Consider the following 16871-nt stretch of genomic DNA (forward strand, 5'->3'; position numbering starts at 1 on the left):
ACTTTACTATTTCTTATAGCTCTCTCCACTTCTGAAGTTAAGATATCAGGTGCCTCTTCAAATCCATTTTTGATGTTGAATACTCTAGGGATTTGCGGTGCGAACAGTTCTTCCACATATTGTTCCCAGTGCTTGCAAACTTGATTTGCTTCCATTATAGGTTGATTGTTATTACCTACTAATTTATTTGTAAAGCATTGTCTTCCTTGTCCTGTCAATTCTTTGACTTTCTTATACATTGCAAAATAGTCGTGTCTTTGTTCTAGTTCTTCCACCTCCATACATATTGTTTTCATCCATTGTTCCTTTGCATCCTTAATCATACTTCTTATTTGTTTATCTAATTTTTTGTATAGATGTGTCTTTATTCTTGTATGATCTTCTCCTATCCATCATCCGTAGTATTTCCTCGGTCATCCATTCTTTTTTCTTTTTTGTTTCTTTTGGGCCTATGACTTCTTTTTCTATGGCGACAATTGCGTTCTTCAGGGTGTCCCAATCTTGCTCTATACTATTTCCAAAATCGTGGGTGTTTATGGCTGCTAGTTTCTGATTTACTATGTCTTTGACCTCAGATTGTTTAGGTAAATGTCGAAGCTTGGTAATATCAACTGTTGTAGGTCGTTTGGTTTTAAGTTTTTTGAGCCGCACATCTAAGGTTCCTACAATGGGGTTGTGGTCAGGAGCCTACGTCAGTAGCGGGATATGTCCTGACACCCGCGAATCATTCCTAAATCTATCGTGAATAAGGATAAAATCTATTGGGTTTCTGACAATATTTGGTTTGCTGTGTTGTGGTGACTGCCAAGTGTAGAGTCTTCGGGGTGGAAGTTTAAACCAGGTATTCGTTACGATGAAGCTTTCTTCCTGACAGAATTGTATTAATGTATCGCCTCGTTCATTGCGTTCTCCTAAGCCGTACTCGCCAACAATATTTTCGACTCAGCCCCTCCCTATCTTAGCGTTAAAATCACCTAGTATTATAGTGACTTCATTTTTTTTAGTGTATTTTAAGAGAGCTTTTAATTCTTTGTAAAATTTCAGCATTTAACGTTTTTTTGGAAAACTAGCTAGGTATTTTTACACAAATTAAAGATAAAGGATTATTTTTTAGACAACTTCTTTATTTTTAAGATTTTGAAAGTTATTTTTAAAACATCGAGAAAATATTTCTTATGTTTGGACTAAATTTTCTCGAAAATAAAGACATAATGTAAAATTCCGTTACAATACGGAAATAGATTGAAGTTTTGTGATTACAGTGATGTATAATTTATATGGTTTTGTAACAAATTGCTCGCAATGTTATGGCAAATGCTGAAGCTCTGCAAACCGTAATCAAGACTTAATTAAAGCACCTGTGTTTGGAGTTTTGGGTGTGGCTTAGCACGACAGAAAATATGAAAATCTGTCATCAGTAGAGTTTGAAAATATTTATACTAAAATTTATGTAGGGGTGAGGTAGTTTAACCTTTCCCGTGCTTTTCTTGATCTTTTGTGAAAGTCGAATGTTAAAGCACTTACCAGAACACAGACACCCAAAATCTCATTCAAATCGGAATAACGGTTCTTATAATATATGAAAAAATATGTTAGTTTGATGCCCTCTAGCGGAAAAACGAAGCACTTTTGTATAAAGATAAATTGTGTCCAATGAACTTAGTTTGATTCCAAAAATACGTGGTGGTTCTATCTCCACGGAATATTGGGACACCCTCTATAAAATATAAAGAAATTTATCATAAGAACTAATTTATCTTACTACTAATCTAGTATCGTAGAGCTCAGGATTTTTCTCAGTAATAATATTTAGATATAATTAGAAAACTTCAAATCACAGTTTGTACGTTTATTCTGATGTGTGTTTCAGTAAAAAATATTACCTCCAGTTCACTTATTTTGTATAATCAAAAGTTGGGAAACAAACATATTATTATACTAAAAATTGTACAAGTTTATATTCCAAATTGGAAAATAACTCAAAAAGTTGTAATTTCGGACTTTATTTACCATGAAAAGTTCATAAAGCTGGAATTTCACGTTAGAGTTGGGAATTTGGACAAGGGAAAATTTAATTTTAACTCTCTTTTAGTATGTCATGCAAAAAGTGGAGCTTTTTCGAGATGGTGCAGGATTATGTACAAAGTTTGATAACTTGTAAAACATGTTACAGTAAAAAATGAAATTTGAAAAGTTTGGTTTGGTTTCGGCCACATAACTATAGACATTATTGTCTCATTATTTAATCATTTACATCCTAATTTTTTTATAAAATATCTTCAGTTCAAATCTAAAGACAAAAGAGACTTATTTTTTTTACTGCTAGTACTCTTTAATAAATATATAATTTTTATTTCTTGTAAATAATAGTTATTTTTGGTACTAGTGTGTAGAACAGCAGAACTGTTTCCTGTACAATCTATAAAGAATAATTGATTTAAAAGGATCTACCAGTTCTACTTTCATTGTTGCGAATTAATAAATTATTAGGCTGCGTTTATGTTACTATGCAATATAGATGTGCGTTTTTGGTTTTTTTGTAAATAATAAATGGCACTGACATTAAGACGTCATTTAGATAAATCGCGATTTGTTAGCGATAAAATAGTGAATTATCAACCAGCAAGTCAGATTTTAAAGAAAAATGATTCAGGAAGATCTTAAGCAAGTACTTGGGCCTACAACATCCTAAGCAATACACTGGCCATTGTATGAGACGATCATTACTGGCAAATGCAGGAGTGAACATGACAACGTTAAAAAGACACGGAGGATGGCGATCTGCAACGGTTGCTGAAGGATATATCAAAGAGTCCATCAACAATAAAATAGAGATTGCGAAAAAGATTCAACGTGCTGTAAGTGTTCCAGAACGAGCCGTTGTAATGACAGAGCCTATTTCAGGTTTTCAGCTGAGCAGTTCTCAGGTTTTGCAATTTCTGAATCTACAAAAAAAATTCATGTAATTTATTATAACCTTTGACATTTGAAAGTTACATACATATGTTACATAAACTACACCCTCTACATAAACTACATTAACTACATGTAATGTAGTTTATGTAGTTTTTAAAAGTAACATGTAGTTTTCCGAACCCTGCGTGTGAGCGCCAAACTTGCCGATGTTTACACAGTGGGCACTGGTGGGGATACTTGCCAAGTACGCAAAGATTGGCGTACTTAGCAAATAAACAATTCTTGATAGTTAAGAGTGCGCCTTAAGGGTAAACAATTTAAAATGCACTGCCTTCGCCGCCATATGGAGGGGGTGGTGCAAGGAAGACACTGGATTTAGGTTTATTTCTCTTTTGCTCGCGTCTGCGTATATCGCTGGCGGTAACAATGAAATATTGAAAATCGGGATTTGTTTTATTTATACTTTCCTATTAATTTTGAAACTAGCGGTAGCGATATTAAGCTGATAAGAATAGATATATTTTGATCTGTGTTAAAGGTTGAGAAGAAGATCACAATGGTAAAAACGTCCGCCGTCTGAGTTCTGATGGTATTGGTTACAACATTTTTTTCTTGTGGGAGTGTGTGGGGGGGTATTTTTGGTGTTATTTATGTCATTATAAGTGTTCCTCTTCTCAATTCTGCTTAGAAAATTTTGATGTACAACTTAACAAGTATAGCTAGAGACGTGAGAAATATAAAATAAGAGACGCCCCTCGATGCGCAGTGGACATCCCACAAATTTGCTTCAATCATATTTTTCGTAGCGTAACTGCATCTCTCTTCCGCCGAATGCGTTCTCTCTTTATATTATGATTTACACAATCGAAAGCCTTAGAGAAATCACAGAAAATTGTAGCTGTAGAGTGATGGTTATTCAGGCTAGAGTATACATTATTAAAAAGGTCAAACATAGCATCATTTGTGCAACTGTTACTTAGAAATCCAAATTGATGAGTAGTAAGTATTTTATATTTAAGGAGAAAAGATAGAAACATTTTTTTAACCAATCTTTCAATGATCTTAGATAATGTGGGCAGGAGTGCAATTGGGCGATAGTTCGAAGCTTCATCTTTATCACCTCCTTTATACAGAGGAATAATTATTGCTGTCTTAAGACAGTTTGGAAAAACTCCTTTTTGGAATGACTCGTTAATTAAAGTAGTAAGATGGTTTAATATGCATTCAGGAAGTTCAGAGAACATTTTGAGAGTAAGCCCATCGTTTAATAACTATAACTTTTTTAAATTATTCATTTCGGACAATAAATTAAAAAAAAACGTACGATTCAATGTATTATTCTGAAACTCAATTTCAAATCTGACAGATTAAAATATTTCCGCAATTTTTGTTCAAAAATCATCAGAAATTACGTGTGTCCAATAATTTAAAAATTTGGAACAATGCAGATTTAAAATCACAGATTAGCCTTTTCAGATTTTACTTGTGCTGGTAGTGGTATTTTACAAAAAATACCCTAACATTAAAAAAAATATTTAGTCAAAATATAACAGGCGAATCATACGGAGTGGAAGTTCTAAGCAGAACGAAAGTTTGTATTAAAATGTATTTGTAACTTCCTGTATACTCCCAAAGTGGATATAGGACTACTATGTATTTTTGAAATGAAAATATAGTCTGTCCAACGAGAAGATCCTTGACAGTGATAGATGTGTCTGTCATTTTAATTTCAAAGTAGTTTATTTTATTTTACAAAGAAATAAGTTGGTACAACTGGAACGCATAGCAGGAAATTAATATATGTATTTAAAATTTGACTGACAAGTAACTTCAAAATATTGTGAAAAAAACTGTATAAAACTGAAAAAATGTAATCGAGTTATTTTATTTGATAAAAAACGGCATGTGTTAATACAAAACAAACAAAAACAATACACCACATACCAAAAAATATAAAAAAGAACTATTTCTTACTTTCAAGCTTTATGAAACTTCCCGCATTTATGATTATATTTATCAATATAACTTATGTACAAATACAAATTTGTAATATTCCGCAGGAATAAATAAAACAAAATAAATAAAACAAACTATTTTATTAATAATAACACTTACCAAATTTTATACCTCACAGGTTGATTAATTAACTTTAATCTTAATTTTTTTAAACCAGTACCTTTTGACATTATTTTTCTGCAGTACTAAAATCCATTATTTTACCTATCGTGTGATGTCGATATTTTACAGCTACTCCAGTTTTTAGTATGGGTTTAGTATGGTCCTTCTACCATATTCGTGATGCACTTATCTACGACGAGATGGTATACGAACTTTATTGATAGTAACTTTATTGGTGTATCTGTATAAGACTTGCCTGGGCACGAGTATTAACCATAAACTGTTCTCTGGGTCTACAGTTAATTTTCCTCTGATTTTTCCTCCACTTGACTTCAAAGACACAAACACACGTAATAACACGAATCAAAATGCATCATCTTCCAAAACGCAGGGTATTTGACAAAAGTTGTCATAAAATTATAACCTATAATTTGACAAGACTTTGACAAACGTCAAAAATCTAAAGGCGAGTTCATACGCATCGGCGTCCGTTTGTCGTTTATCGTTCCGTCAAACCAATAAAATTGAAATACGATCTGTCATTTTTGAAATAAACCAATAGAACTGGTTAAAAACAATAAGTGACGACGCATGACGAATTTATATTTAAACAAAGATTTAAACCCATCCATAGTTAACTTAAAAATTATTAGAAACTTTTTTTAGTAAAATAAATAGATTGGTATGGGACGTCATCTACTTTTCTTCTGTCATCGTCTGTCGAAATCTTACCTGAGAAAAAAAAACAGAGTATAAGTTTATTGGACATAATTTATCTCTACGTGAGAGTGCTTTGTTTGTCCGTTACAGGGCATCAAACTTAGCAGAGTACGAATACTTAAATAATACGAACAATAAACCATACATATTATATTTTTTAATAAGTCTGTAAAAGTGATAAAGAATTTTTTTCTAATAGAGTGCTTGAATTGTAGAAATTTTTCTTTATGGTGTGGCCTTTCACAAGAATAGAATATTCTCTCTCGATGAATACTAATAAAACTTAGATAACTACCGTACATAGTTGAAACGAAGCGTTGAATTGGTAACTTTTTAGTTTAAAGATGATAAAAGTTTTAGAGAACCTTTTATTTCGTTCTTATCTGGTAGACAGGTATTACTTATCCACCGCTTTCAAACACCGAACTTATCTAGCTTTAATTTTAAAATATTTATTAAGCTATTTCTGGCGATAAACAAAATGTAAGTTTTTCTCAAAATTTAAGTTTCGTAAAATTTTCTTAAATTTCTATAATCATGTTATATTTCTTAAAAAATTATTATATCCATGGTTATTCAGTACGGGTAAGAAAATGAAACCTGTAAGAAAATAGACACTGTTTTTTTTTGTCAACTTAAATTAAAACGTAACGTTTTTGTCCTCCTGAAACCAAACACTTTCTGGCGACACTCCGTCTCTATGATGGTTAAAATTAATCTTGTATCGATTTATTGTAATCTAGAAAAACAAAGTTAATCTCAAAGTTAATTAAAATCTATATAAATTTCTAAAAGCCGATGAACTAAACTGAATTATTTGATTTGTTATTAGATATATTGATTAATTTGTTATATAGATAAGTTATAGAATGTTTTTTATACAGGGCTTAAATAAGGGCAAATATTTTTGGGCTGGTAGATCTGGAAAAAATAAACATACCGTGTTTTTCTTTTTAGCGTTTCTGAAATATTTCCAAAATAACCAAGTTATTTTACTTTGAAAATTTGCAAAAATTTGTTTGCAAAAGAGTTGCAAGGTTTTCAAAATCAAAAATATGATTTTTTTAATTTTTTATATATTTTTAAATATTTTTGATTTTTTTCTTCTTTTTTTTATATTTTTAATTTTTTACTGATTTTTTATTTTCTTATGTTTTTATACTTCTGCTATTTTACATGATTTTTTCTAATTGCTTATTTATTCTTAAGCGACTTACTTTTCAGAATTTATTAAAATCAACTTTTAATATAATTCTTAATTATTTTTATAAACTTGATACAAAATAAAGCTCCTTGTTTCTCGTATTTTAATATACACAGTGCTAACAACTTTTTTATTTATTTTTCTTAATGTTTTATTTGTTTTTTAACAATCTAATTTAAATAATTTAATTCAAGATTTATTCAAATTACCTTTTGATATAATTTATTATATTAAAAAGAGTTATTTCCTTTTTCTAACTTGATACAAAATAAAGCTCTTCATCCTAGACATGAAATAAAAAAAAGTTGAAACAGCTGAACTTCCAGAAAAACTTTATTACAAACTTTCTAAACTCAACATCAAATCGCACTTACCAGTCTGGACACAACAGCATCGCATAATTTAAGCTGATTCTTTTCAAAAAGTTCTTGGTACATCATTTTTGGTTCCTGGTTTAATGAGCTCTAACAAATAAAGGTGTCTCATATATTAATAAATTGTGCATTATATGTGAATTTAAATTAATCCTACATAATTTTATTTGAATTTAGATGCTTACTGACTCCGTTAACTGGTACATGCTTTAAAATTTAATTGCTCAGTTATTATTATTCAACCTTTAATTTCATATTAATAATAATTGACTTGAGTCTTTACCTGTTATTCGTTTTAATTAAAGCTAGTTATAAATTAATTGCTTAGGGAGAGGCCACTTTAAAAGATTACCTTCATATTCAAAGCAACTTTAATTATGCGTCCAGGCTTTACTGCCAGAAAATACACACGAGAGTTAAAAAATTAAAAATGTATGATATTTTAATAGCCCGCGGAATTATATCATTTAAAAATTGTATATGATAATTTTTCAGGGCACTGCCTTATTTTACCAGCCACAGAGATATATTCATATTTTAATAAAAGTCTGTTGTATAATTAAGTAAATTTTGATGTTAGAAGTTTTTATCATTGTTTCGTAGAAAAATTTATGATTAATTTAAAAAAAAATAAAAATTTCTCAAATGTGTTATATCAGTCAAATAATTATGTAGTATGCTAGATAGTTACTTCTGCAACTCCCAGTGGACGATATGCCAAGAACGTACAACTTTGACAAACATGTCAATGTAGTATTGGGCAATAAGAAGGATTGGAAGAGCGAAACGCTTGCCCAGCAGTTAAAAGACCATACCATAACTTGGTATACTGATGCTTCCAAAACCAATACGGGAACAGGGATCGGAGTGTTTGGGCCGAGAGCTAATTACTCCGAACCAATGGGCCCTAGTATCCTACAGGCAGAAATCTACGCTATCGAGAGATGCGTACAACTTATCTTAGATAGGAACTATCGGACACAAGAAATAGCCATCTTATCTGATAGTCAAGCAGCGTTAAAGGCGATCAACTCAGTATCAATCGATTCGAAATTGGTCAAAGAATGCTTAGAGAAGCTGAATAAATTAGGCAAAGAAAACAAAGTCCTCCTACACTGGGTGCCTACTCACCAAGGGATAGAAGGCAATGAAAAAGCAAATAATCTAGCTAGGAAAGGAGCGAACACTCCACTAACTGGACCAGAACCGTTCTGCTTTCCAAGTGGTAACCAACGGCGAATGCAGATTCTGTGGGGAAGATGGTGAAACACCAGTACACCTCATCACTGAGTGCGCCGAGACGACAACCATTCGTGCCATGAATTTTGGTACGACTGATATTGGAGATGGAGAACTACCCTCTATAAAACCGTCCCAGATACTGGCTTTTGTCAAAGCCCTGGGACTGTATGATGAGTTATGATTCAAGAAAGGGGGACACAATGGATCTGTAAGGTCGAAGTGATTAACCCCCCTCCCACTCATTCTAAATTCTAAAAAAAATTCTAATGCTAGATAGTTTGATATCGATATTATTGTGGTGTTCCCAGCCCTAGTTAGTTTGAGATTTGCTCCTTACTACTTTCACGTAGCGCGGGGACGCGGAAAAAAAAAGACAGACGACAGCAGACGCCAGCTGACGAAAGACGCAAGACGAATGAATTTGTAATAATATAGACAATTAATAAACGATTACACCAAGACGAAGTGAAACTAAGAAGAGTTTATAGTGATGATAGAATACGAGAAAGAGTGAGAGGGCAAGTCAAAACCATTGTTAAAATTTGGTTAAAATTTAAACACACATATACCTACTTTTCCATTGTGCTGTTAATCATTAAACTTTTTTTATGAACTCGTTTTTTAAAAAAACAACCCCTAAATAACTGACAAAAAGCCTACAATTATCTACTCAACATGTATTGACTATTTCCATTCTAAATATCTTGAGAATGGTTGCTCGTAGCAATTTTTATCAAAAGACGTTTTTTACGTAAAAAGTATCGGAAATGTATATTTTTTCACTCAGTAGTTTCATACAGGTACGGAAGAAAAGTTACCAATCTTCAAAACAGTTAAAACATATGTAGGTGGCGTTTCCCACACGTAGGAGTCAGATTTACATCAAAATCAACTTTCTCATGTCAAAAAACTCCCAGAAACCAATTTTCATCCAAATATTGACGTTACTTTAGAAATTATTTGGAAAAATCGAAATAAAAATGAAACTTCTAGACCCTATATCTCCGAAACTAAGCATTTTAGGACATACTACATTTATATAAACTTTTTTAATCATTCCGAAGTTTCCGGAACACAGATTAGACTGCCCTGTATAATAAAACAATATTACCAAGGAACATCCAAATTACTGATTTCCACTGATTTTCTAATTCATGAGCCTTTTTTTAGATATTTCAATATATTTTCTCTTTTTAAAAGATAGGTCTATAACCAAATTGTGCAAGTTTCGGGCTTCATTATATATGTTACATAGAATTATTTTCAACAAACAATAAATAAATAAATAAATAAATGCCTTTATTGTCAAAAAATTTTTCAATTTGTGGACAAAGGTAAACTAACAAACAAAGTAAAAAAAAAACAAGGTACACAAACAAACAAACAAAAGATAATACAAAACATTATACAAATAATATTGTCAGTCTTATTGTAAAAATAAACATATATAAATGTTTACAATATCAAAGAACAAAAAAATTTAAAATAATATTCAAAAATATTTAGCCAGTTTATAGCAAAATATCAATGACCTCCAAATAAATTAATTTCGATGTCATTAGTAAATATAGCAATAGCAAACAGTAGACCAGTGTTTACAAGATCAAATTTTATTTTCAAAATATAATTCATTTACGGCGTAGAAAGCCTTGTCTAGTAAATAAGAGTTCAATTCTTTGCGAAATGAAAAAAATGATGTTATGGATTTGATTTCAAATGGCAGGTGATTGTGCATTTTTTTCGAGTTGTATAATATTGAACTTTTAACTAACTCTGAGCGTGTGGTAGGTAGATATGATAGTAGGTATGATCTTGCTCCACGTTCCTGAGTGGATAAGTGTGAGATGGCCTTTCTTGAGAAGCTGATACATGTTTACGTATTAGGCAAACGGATTCAAATATAAATAAGGAAGGAAGAGTCAATATTTTTATTTTTTTAAAAAGTCCCGGCAATGAGTTCTGCTGTATAATCCCAGTGAATATCGAACAGCTCTCTTCTGGAGCCTGAAAATGCGGTCAAATTGAGTCGCACAACACATACCCCAGAATGGAAGGGCATACCTGAGGTGCGACTCAAAAAGTGCATAATAAACAGTTTTAGCCACTGACAAGTTAAGCTCCTTAGAAACAGACCTTAATGCAAAACAGGCAGAGCTCAATTTTTCCGACAAAGCTTCCATATGTATGTCCCATTTCAGAGAATTGTCCACAACAAGCCCTAAGAATTTTACAGATTTGACGACGTCAATGGTGGTGTTGTTAAGTACAAAAAGCTGCAACGAGTTTTTATACGACAAAGCTTTAGTTTTAGAAATGTTGAAACTTAGGAGGTTCGAATTGCACCAAGATTTAATGGTGATTAAGTCATTTGATATAATCCTATGAAGTGCCGTGATGTCCTTGTTGCTCCAACTGATGCTAGTGTCATCCGCAAAAAGACATATTTTGCCACTGATGTTTATGTTAGCAATGTCGTTAATAAAAAGAAGAAACAAAATAGGGCTTAGTACTGAGCCTTGTGGTACTCCACATTCTATTGGCTTGCTAGAAGACAACGTGGTATCCACCCTCACAAGTTGACTTCTGTTGCTCAGATATGACTTAAACCATTCGAGAGATGATCCCCTGAACCCATAGTGCTGCAGTTTATTAATTAAGATCTTATGATTTACACAATCGAACGCCTTAGAAAAATCACAGAAAATTGTTGCTGTAGAATGATGGTTGTTTAGGCTGGAGTAAACTTTATTAAGGAGGGAAAACATAGTGTCATTTGTGGATTGTTGCTTAGAAATCCAAATTGATATTCAGTAAGTATTTTGTACTTAAACAGAAAAAGATACCAGCCTGCTTTTAACCAACCTTTCTATGATCTTAGATAGCGTTGGAAGGAGTGCAATTGGGCGATAGTTAGAAGCTTCATCTTTGTCTCCTCCTTTGTGCAGTGGAATGATTATTGCCGTCTTAAGACATTTTGGAAAAATACCATTTTGGAACGACATGTTTATTAAAGTTGTTAGGTGATTCAGAGTGCTTTCTGGCAGATTCGAAAACATTTTTAAAGTTAGCCCGTCGGTCCCAGGAGAGGATTTATTTTTGATGGTATTAATTGTACTGCGAAGCTCTTCAAGAACTACGGGCGAAAAAAAGAAACTGTGTAAGTTTACATTATCATTAGAGAGATAAGAAAGTTGTTCATGAGGAGGACATATGGTATTAGTTAAGTTTTTCGTTACATTTACAAAGTAATCGTTAAGGTTCTCAGGCGAGGTAGAGATATTGCTAGACGAGGAAGCTTTGTTTCTCAACTCATTCACAATAGACCATGTTTCCTTAGCAACATTACCAGAATTGACTATTCTCCTATTATAATAAAGGTCCTTAGCGGCTCTTATAGTCTTATGATAAATTTTTCTGTATAGTTTTACGTAATTGTGGAAGAAGAGACTGTCTGAGAACTTTTTTAAGTGAGATAATGAACGCATGATTTTAGAAGATATGCGTAGACCTTTAGTGGTCCAAGGTTTATTATGCTTATTTTTATAGGCCTAAGAGGAAAGGATTTGAACGCTAGACTGGTTAATGTTTTTACGAAAATAGAAAATTCGGTGTCGACATCATAATAGCTAGTATCCCAGTTGGTTGTTTTACATAAGTGTCTGAACTTTTGAGCATTCTTTTCTGAAAAAATACGGCATAATTTGCGAGGGCCATTTTTGATTTTGGACTTTATCGAAAATTCAGTTAAAACTGCTTCGTGATCAGAGAGACCCGAGCTAAAGACGTTGCAGGCGATGGAGTTAGGATCAAAAGATGACACAACATAGTCTATAGTACTAGAACTGGTATTGGATATTCTGGTAGGTGAGCCTACATGCATGGCTATTCCAAAAGAATCAAAAATGGCCTGAAGAAACTCCTGAGCATCGCATACACTAAGAAAGTCAATATTAAGATCACCACACAAAATCAATTTGCTTTTCAAGGGCAGGGACTCAAGCAAGCTTAGTAGATTATGACAGAATAATTGCACGTCAGAGTCAGGTGTTCTATAAATACAAATAATGTAAAGGTCATAAGCATTATGGTGGACAATGGAAAATTCGAATACTTTTTCAGATAACAAATAAATAAACATATAACAACATAACAACAAAACAACATACGAAGAAAACTTTGTATGTATATTTTAAGGTTAAAGTTAATAAAACTTTACGATACGAACTTTACGGTATGAATCCATGTCGATTTTTTATGTAAGAATAAAATAAATTATTTGAAACAATCAAAAAGAAAATACACTTTTACAACTAAAAAATATTTAAACCACAACTGACATTGGATACAAATTAAAAATATATAAAAAGTGTCAAAATATTTACGTTTTTATGTGTTCTTTCTTTAATATTTGTAGAACTAAACTATTTGTTATACTATATAATAAAATAAATCTACATCATGTCCAAAATGGGACTCAACCTATCTAAAGATCGTACGAAAATGTATTTTGTTTATATCTCTTCTAACCCAATTTAAATGTATACAACCCAAAGTAAACAAATTAAATAAATTTGGGAGCCGTTCATAACAGCGGCAACCAATTCAAAAGTACACAAAAGACCTTAACAAGCTTTTAAATATTAAATTAAAATTTGAATCGAAAAGGGTTTTTAATTTTAGGTTTAAATAAATTTACTCAACAGTTCACAGAAAAATCGGTTTAAATATTTTCTATTTATGTTTGACACCTTTAATTAACTCTTTTGTTATTTAGTACTTTTTATTTTGTTTATGTTTGGCTTTAATCGTAAAATTCCATCAGGAATTTTACAGTTAGTTTAATCGCATTCACAATATATCATACGAGTTTTGAACACAATCTATATTTTGAATTAATTTAAAAGTATATTTATAAAAATTGTTTTACTCTAGAATGAGTTGAATACATTTTTTTTTTCATTACATCATTATATACGATACGCATGTTTTTCTAAATATTTTCTTTTGATAGTTCGTTTCTGTAAAAAAATAATAAAAAATAATTTATTTTTTGAAAAATGCCATTGTGCTTGTGTCAGGAAATTTAATTTAATTTAATAAATAAAATTATATTTTTTGTTTTACTAATATTTATACTATCTTTTAAATTTCTAACTTTGCTTCAGCTAAATATTCCGACTTGTTTTTTAAAATAGATCTATTTCTAAATTACCTTCAAGCAAGAACAAAATTAAAGTGGTATTAGACATGCCATGTTCACGGCATTAGAAGAAAAGTATCCTTTAGTTACAGAATAACAGAGCTATTTACTTTACAGAGATTTCCCATCAGTGGAGGTTGTTATTATAGAGTCGCATCTGTTTCTCTCTTAGCTTTAATTAATTAGTTAATTGGATTTCATTAACTCTTTTATAATTAAAAGTTTATAAAATTGACTACTAGAAAGCCATTAAAGTGAAGTTTATAGCTCCACGTGTAGAGAAAAAAAGCTTTGTTTTTCGACGCCAAGTTGATTAAAATCGTTTCATCGAAAACAGAGATATCAGTATTTGAATGTGAAAATGTTAAGCCTCCCCAACCACTTTATTTTCAACAATAGACAAAAATAGCCTGGGGCAAAAAATCCGCAGTTAAATGAAGAATACAGTGCTTATATTTTCAACGTACCTCAATACAAAAAATTTAACAGGTTTCTACTTTTACCAATCCGTTCTATATTTAGACGACATTTTTTTCAAGAACCAATGTTTACCGTAATTTATCAAGCTAGTTACTTGGCTTTAGAACGGAGTACAGCAACAGTTTCGGTATCCTATAAGTATACAGATAAAAATCTTGTCCCTAATTCGTGGTACGAAAATTGTTTTTTATGACGATGTGCAAACGAGTAAAATTTCCTGTGCGCAAAAATAAACTCGCATAAAATAACAATAAACAGCGTAGTAGAGAGATATCGCTAAACCGAATAGCGTGCATGGACGTTAATAAGGCCAGGTGTTATTTCCTTTGCATGAGGTGGTAATCAACTCTCTTCATTTATATTGATAGTTATCGGATCTGAAAGAATTCTGTTTGTGTCGCGTCCGCTATTTAAACTTAACCTAACTTTGAATTTGTTTTGTTTACTAAGTATTTTAAAACTAAAGGGCTAAAGTGCTTATTTCCAGTGCTTTATTGTTCCACGTCTGCCAACAAATTCTCTTAGAAGGGCTAAGTCGTCATCTGCTGTAAACCTCTTTATAGCTTCTTTAATATCGGAAGAGGTGGAATCCATATTTTGGGCCATATTTATTTAATTAAAACTAATCCCAGCTACTTAAATATCAAATTACCTAATAAAACTCAAGTAATAATTCAAAACAATTTAAACATAACCTAAAATAAAAGATCTCGCCGGCCGGTCCCGGTTGTCAAATACCCACAATTTTTAAACGTTATTTAGAAATAGCACTTGATGTAATTGATCCGCAAATTACGTCAGGCGCTAACGTTATTAGCGGGTGTTGCGTTAAAAATTGACTCGCGCATATCGTAACCATGATAAGGTACGCGTAAATACTGCATGACGCTATTCGGTTTTGCGATATCTCTCTAATAACTGCCGGTCAGGCGCTGTGCACAATTTTAGAGGCCATAAGTGGGCGTGCTATGTGCGCAAACTAGTAACCTAACTAGCACCCCATTCCGAAAATTGGAACCACGAAAAACAATAAAGAAAAAACAAAGTTTATAATCTGTATTATCTGTGGTACAGCCTTAATTGGAGAAACTACGCAATAATTTAGATATTTATGTTTGTTAGATTTCCTCCATTACCTTATTTTGTTGTTTACTGTTCAACATCAAGGTTTGTTTTCCACTTGAATTACTTTTAAATTCTAAAATTACCTCTCGATGGGAATACTGGCGCAAAATCTAATTTAAAGTCTGCATTACTTAACCGAATATTGTATTGAAGTAGTAAGTTACGTTATAGTTGAGCCGTAAAGTTGCAAAGCCCGTCTTATCCCAAAACAAACGTTGTTTCGAGATAATATTATGCAAAAACTGTTTTAGCAAATGTTTGAAGGGATATTTTATGAAAAACGTATCTATTGAATGGAATAATTGTTTTGTATCTCGTTTTTCTAGAAATAAAAATTATGCCGGGAACCCATTAGCCAACACGCCACGCCCTGCCACCCCACGTCATTAAGATCTGTGCGTATATTTTTCCATTTAATTACATGTATTACGTACATACTAGGCAACACGCCACCCCACGCCATTACCACCCTATCACACGTGTGTCGTCTGTCCCAGATATCATGTGTACACTCTTTCCCATGTCGCAACACGTGGAGCGTTTTCCAGCTTTTAGTATGTCATTAGTCCATTTTTTTAAAGGGATAAGGCGATCAAGTTGCAAAACTCTTGACGCCTCAGTTATTTTAATAGAGAATATTATTTTATTATACAGGGTGTCCCAGAAATAAGTGCAAATATTTTAACTGGTAGTATAGTTCAACCCCAGAAACACGCCTATGAGGTTTTTTGCGAAAAAAAAATGTTGAAAATTTAAAATTTTTCTTGACATTTTCCGGGAAATTTGAAAAAACTTTTTAGTGCCACTTGTTTATTCACCTGAGATTTCCCTAACCTTGCTAACCTTGCAGTGTTGCAACCTCCTATGTTATCCACATTCTACATAGTTCGGCGGAACATAGTTCTACATTTATAAATTCATAGACAAATTTCTACTAAAAAAATTAGGAATGTTAAATTTAATCTTTTATCAGCGCTCATTATTAATAATTATAGAAAAAAAAACACATTAATTATTTTTAGTACTTACCCTTTCAATGAAAACCACCGAAAATTAACTAAAACATTACGAGATTAGTTTATGACGTAAATTTTGGAATAAATTTAATAAAATGATTCATATTATTCACAATCAGGCCACAGAAAGAAATTCCTAAAATGTTTATCGTAATTTAGAATTCAATTCAAGAAATTTAGAAAACAGCCCAACGAATAATCGATTCATTTTTGTTTGAAGAAAACAAATGTGAAGAAAACAAACAATTCATTCATGTTTCTCTGTTTTATTTGAACCACTGTTTTACAAAACACCTTGAAAAGCGTACATTACTTTGAATACCTTTCTGAATGAATAAATGTTGAGAATTATTGTCTCTTATCGCCACTTTATGAACTACTTTCAGTCTAAGAAAATACATGTTTCACTCAACAATTATTGACAACGTATTTTGTTTTTTCGCTATTTTTTCGATGTATTTCGACAATTCCATCGA

The 16871-nt window shown here is 31.9% G+C and overlaps 1 protein-coding gene across 1 annotated transcript in view; it reads right to left on the reverse strand.

The window, feature by feature from the left end:
- Positions 1-336: 336 nt before the first annotated feature.
- Positions 337-16871, reverse strand: part of LOC115885606 — an 86871-nt gene continuing 70336 nt past the window's right edge. The window contains exon 2 of the mRNA XM_030904568.1: positions 337-687. Coding sequence (XP_030760428.1) covers positions 337-687 — 351 coding nt within the window. The remainder of the gene's footprint in view (positions 688-16871) is intronic.

This window comes from Sitophilus oryzae, unplaced genomic scaffold, assembly GCF_002938485.1.
Source record: "Sitophilus oryzae breed Bouriz unplaced genomic scaffold, Soryzae_2.0 scaffold_402_pilon_pilon, whole genome shotgun sequence".
Taxonomy (NCBI): domain Eukaryota; kingdom Metazoa; phylum Arthropoda; class Insecta; order Coleoptera; family Curculionidae; genus Sitophilus; species Sitophilus oryzae.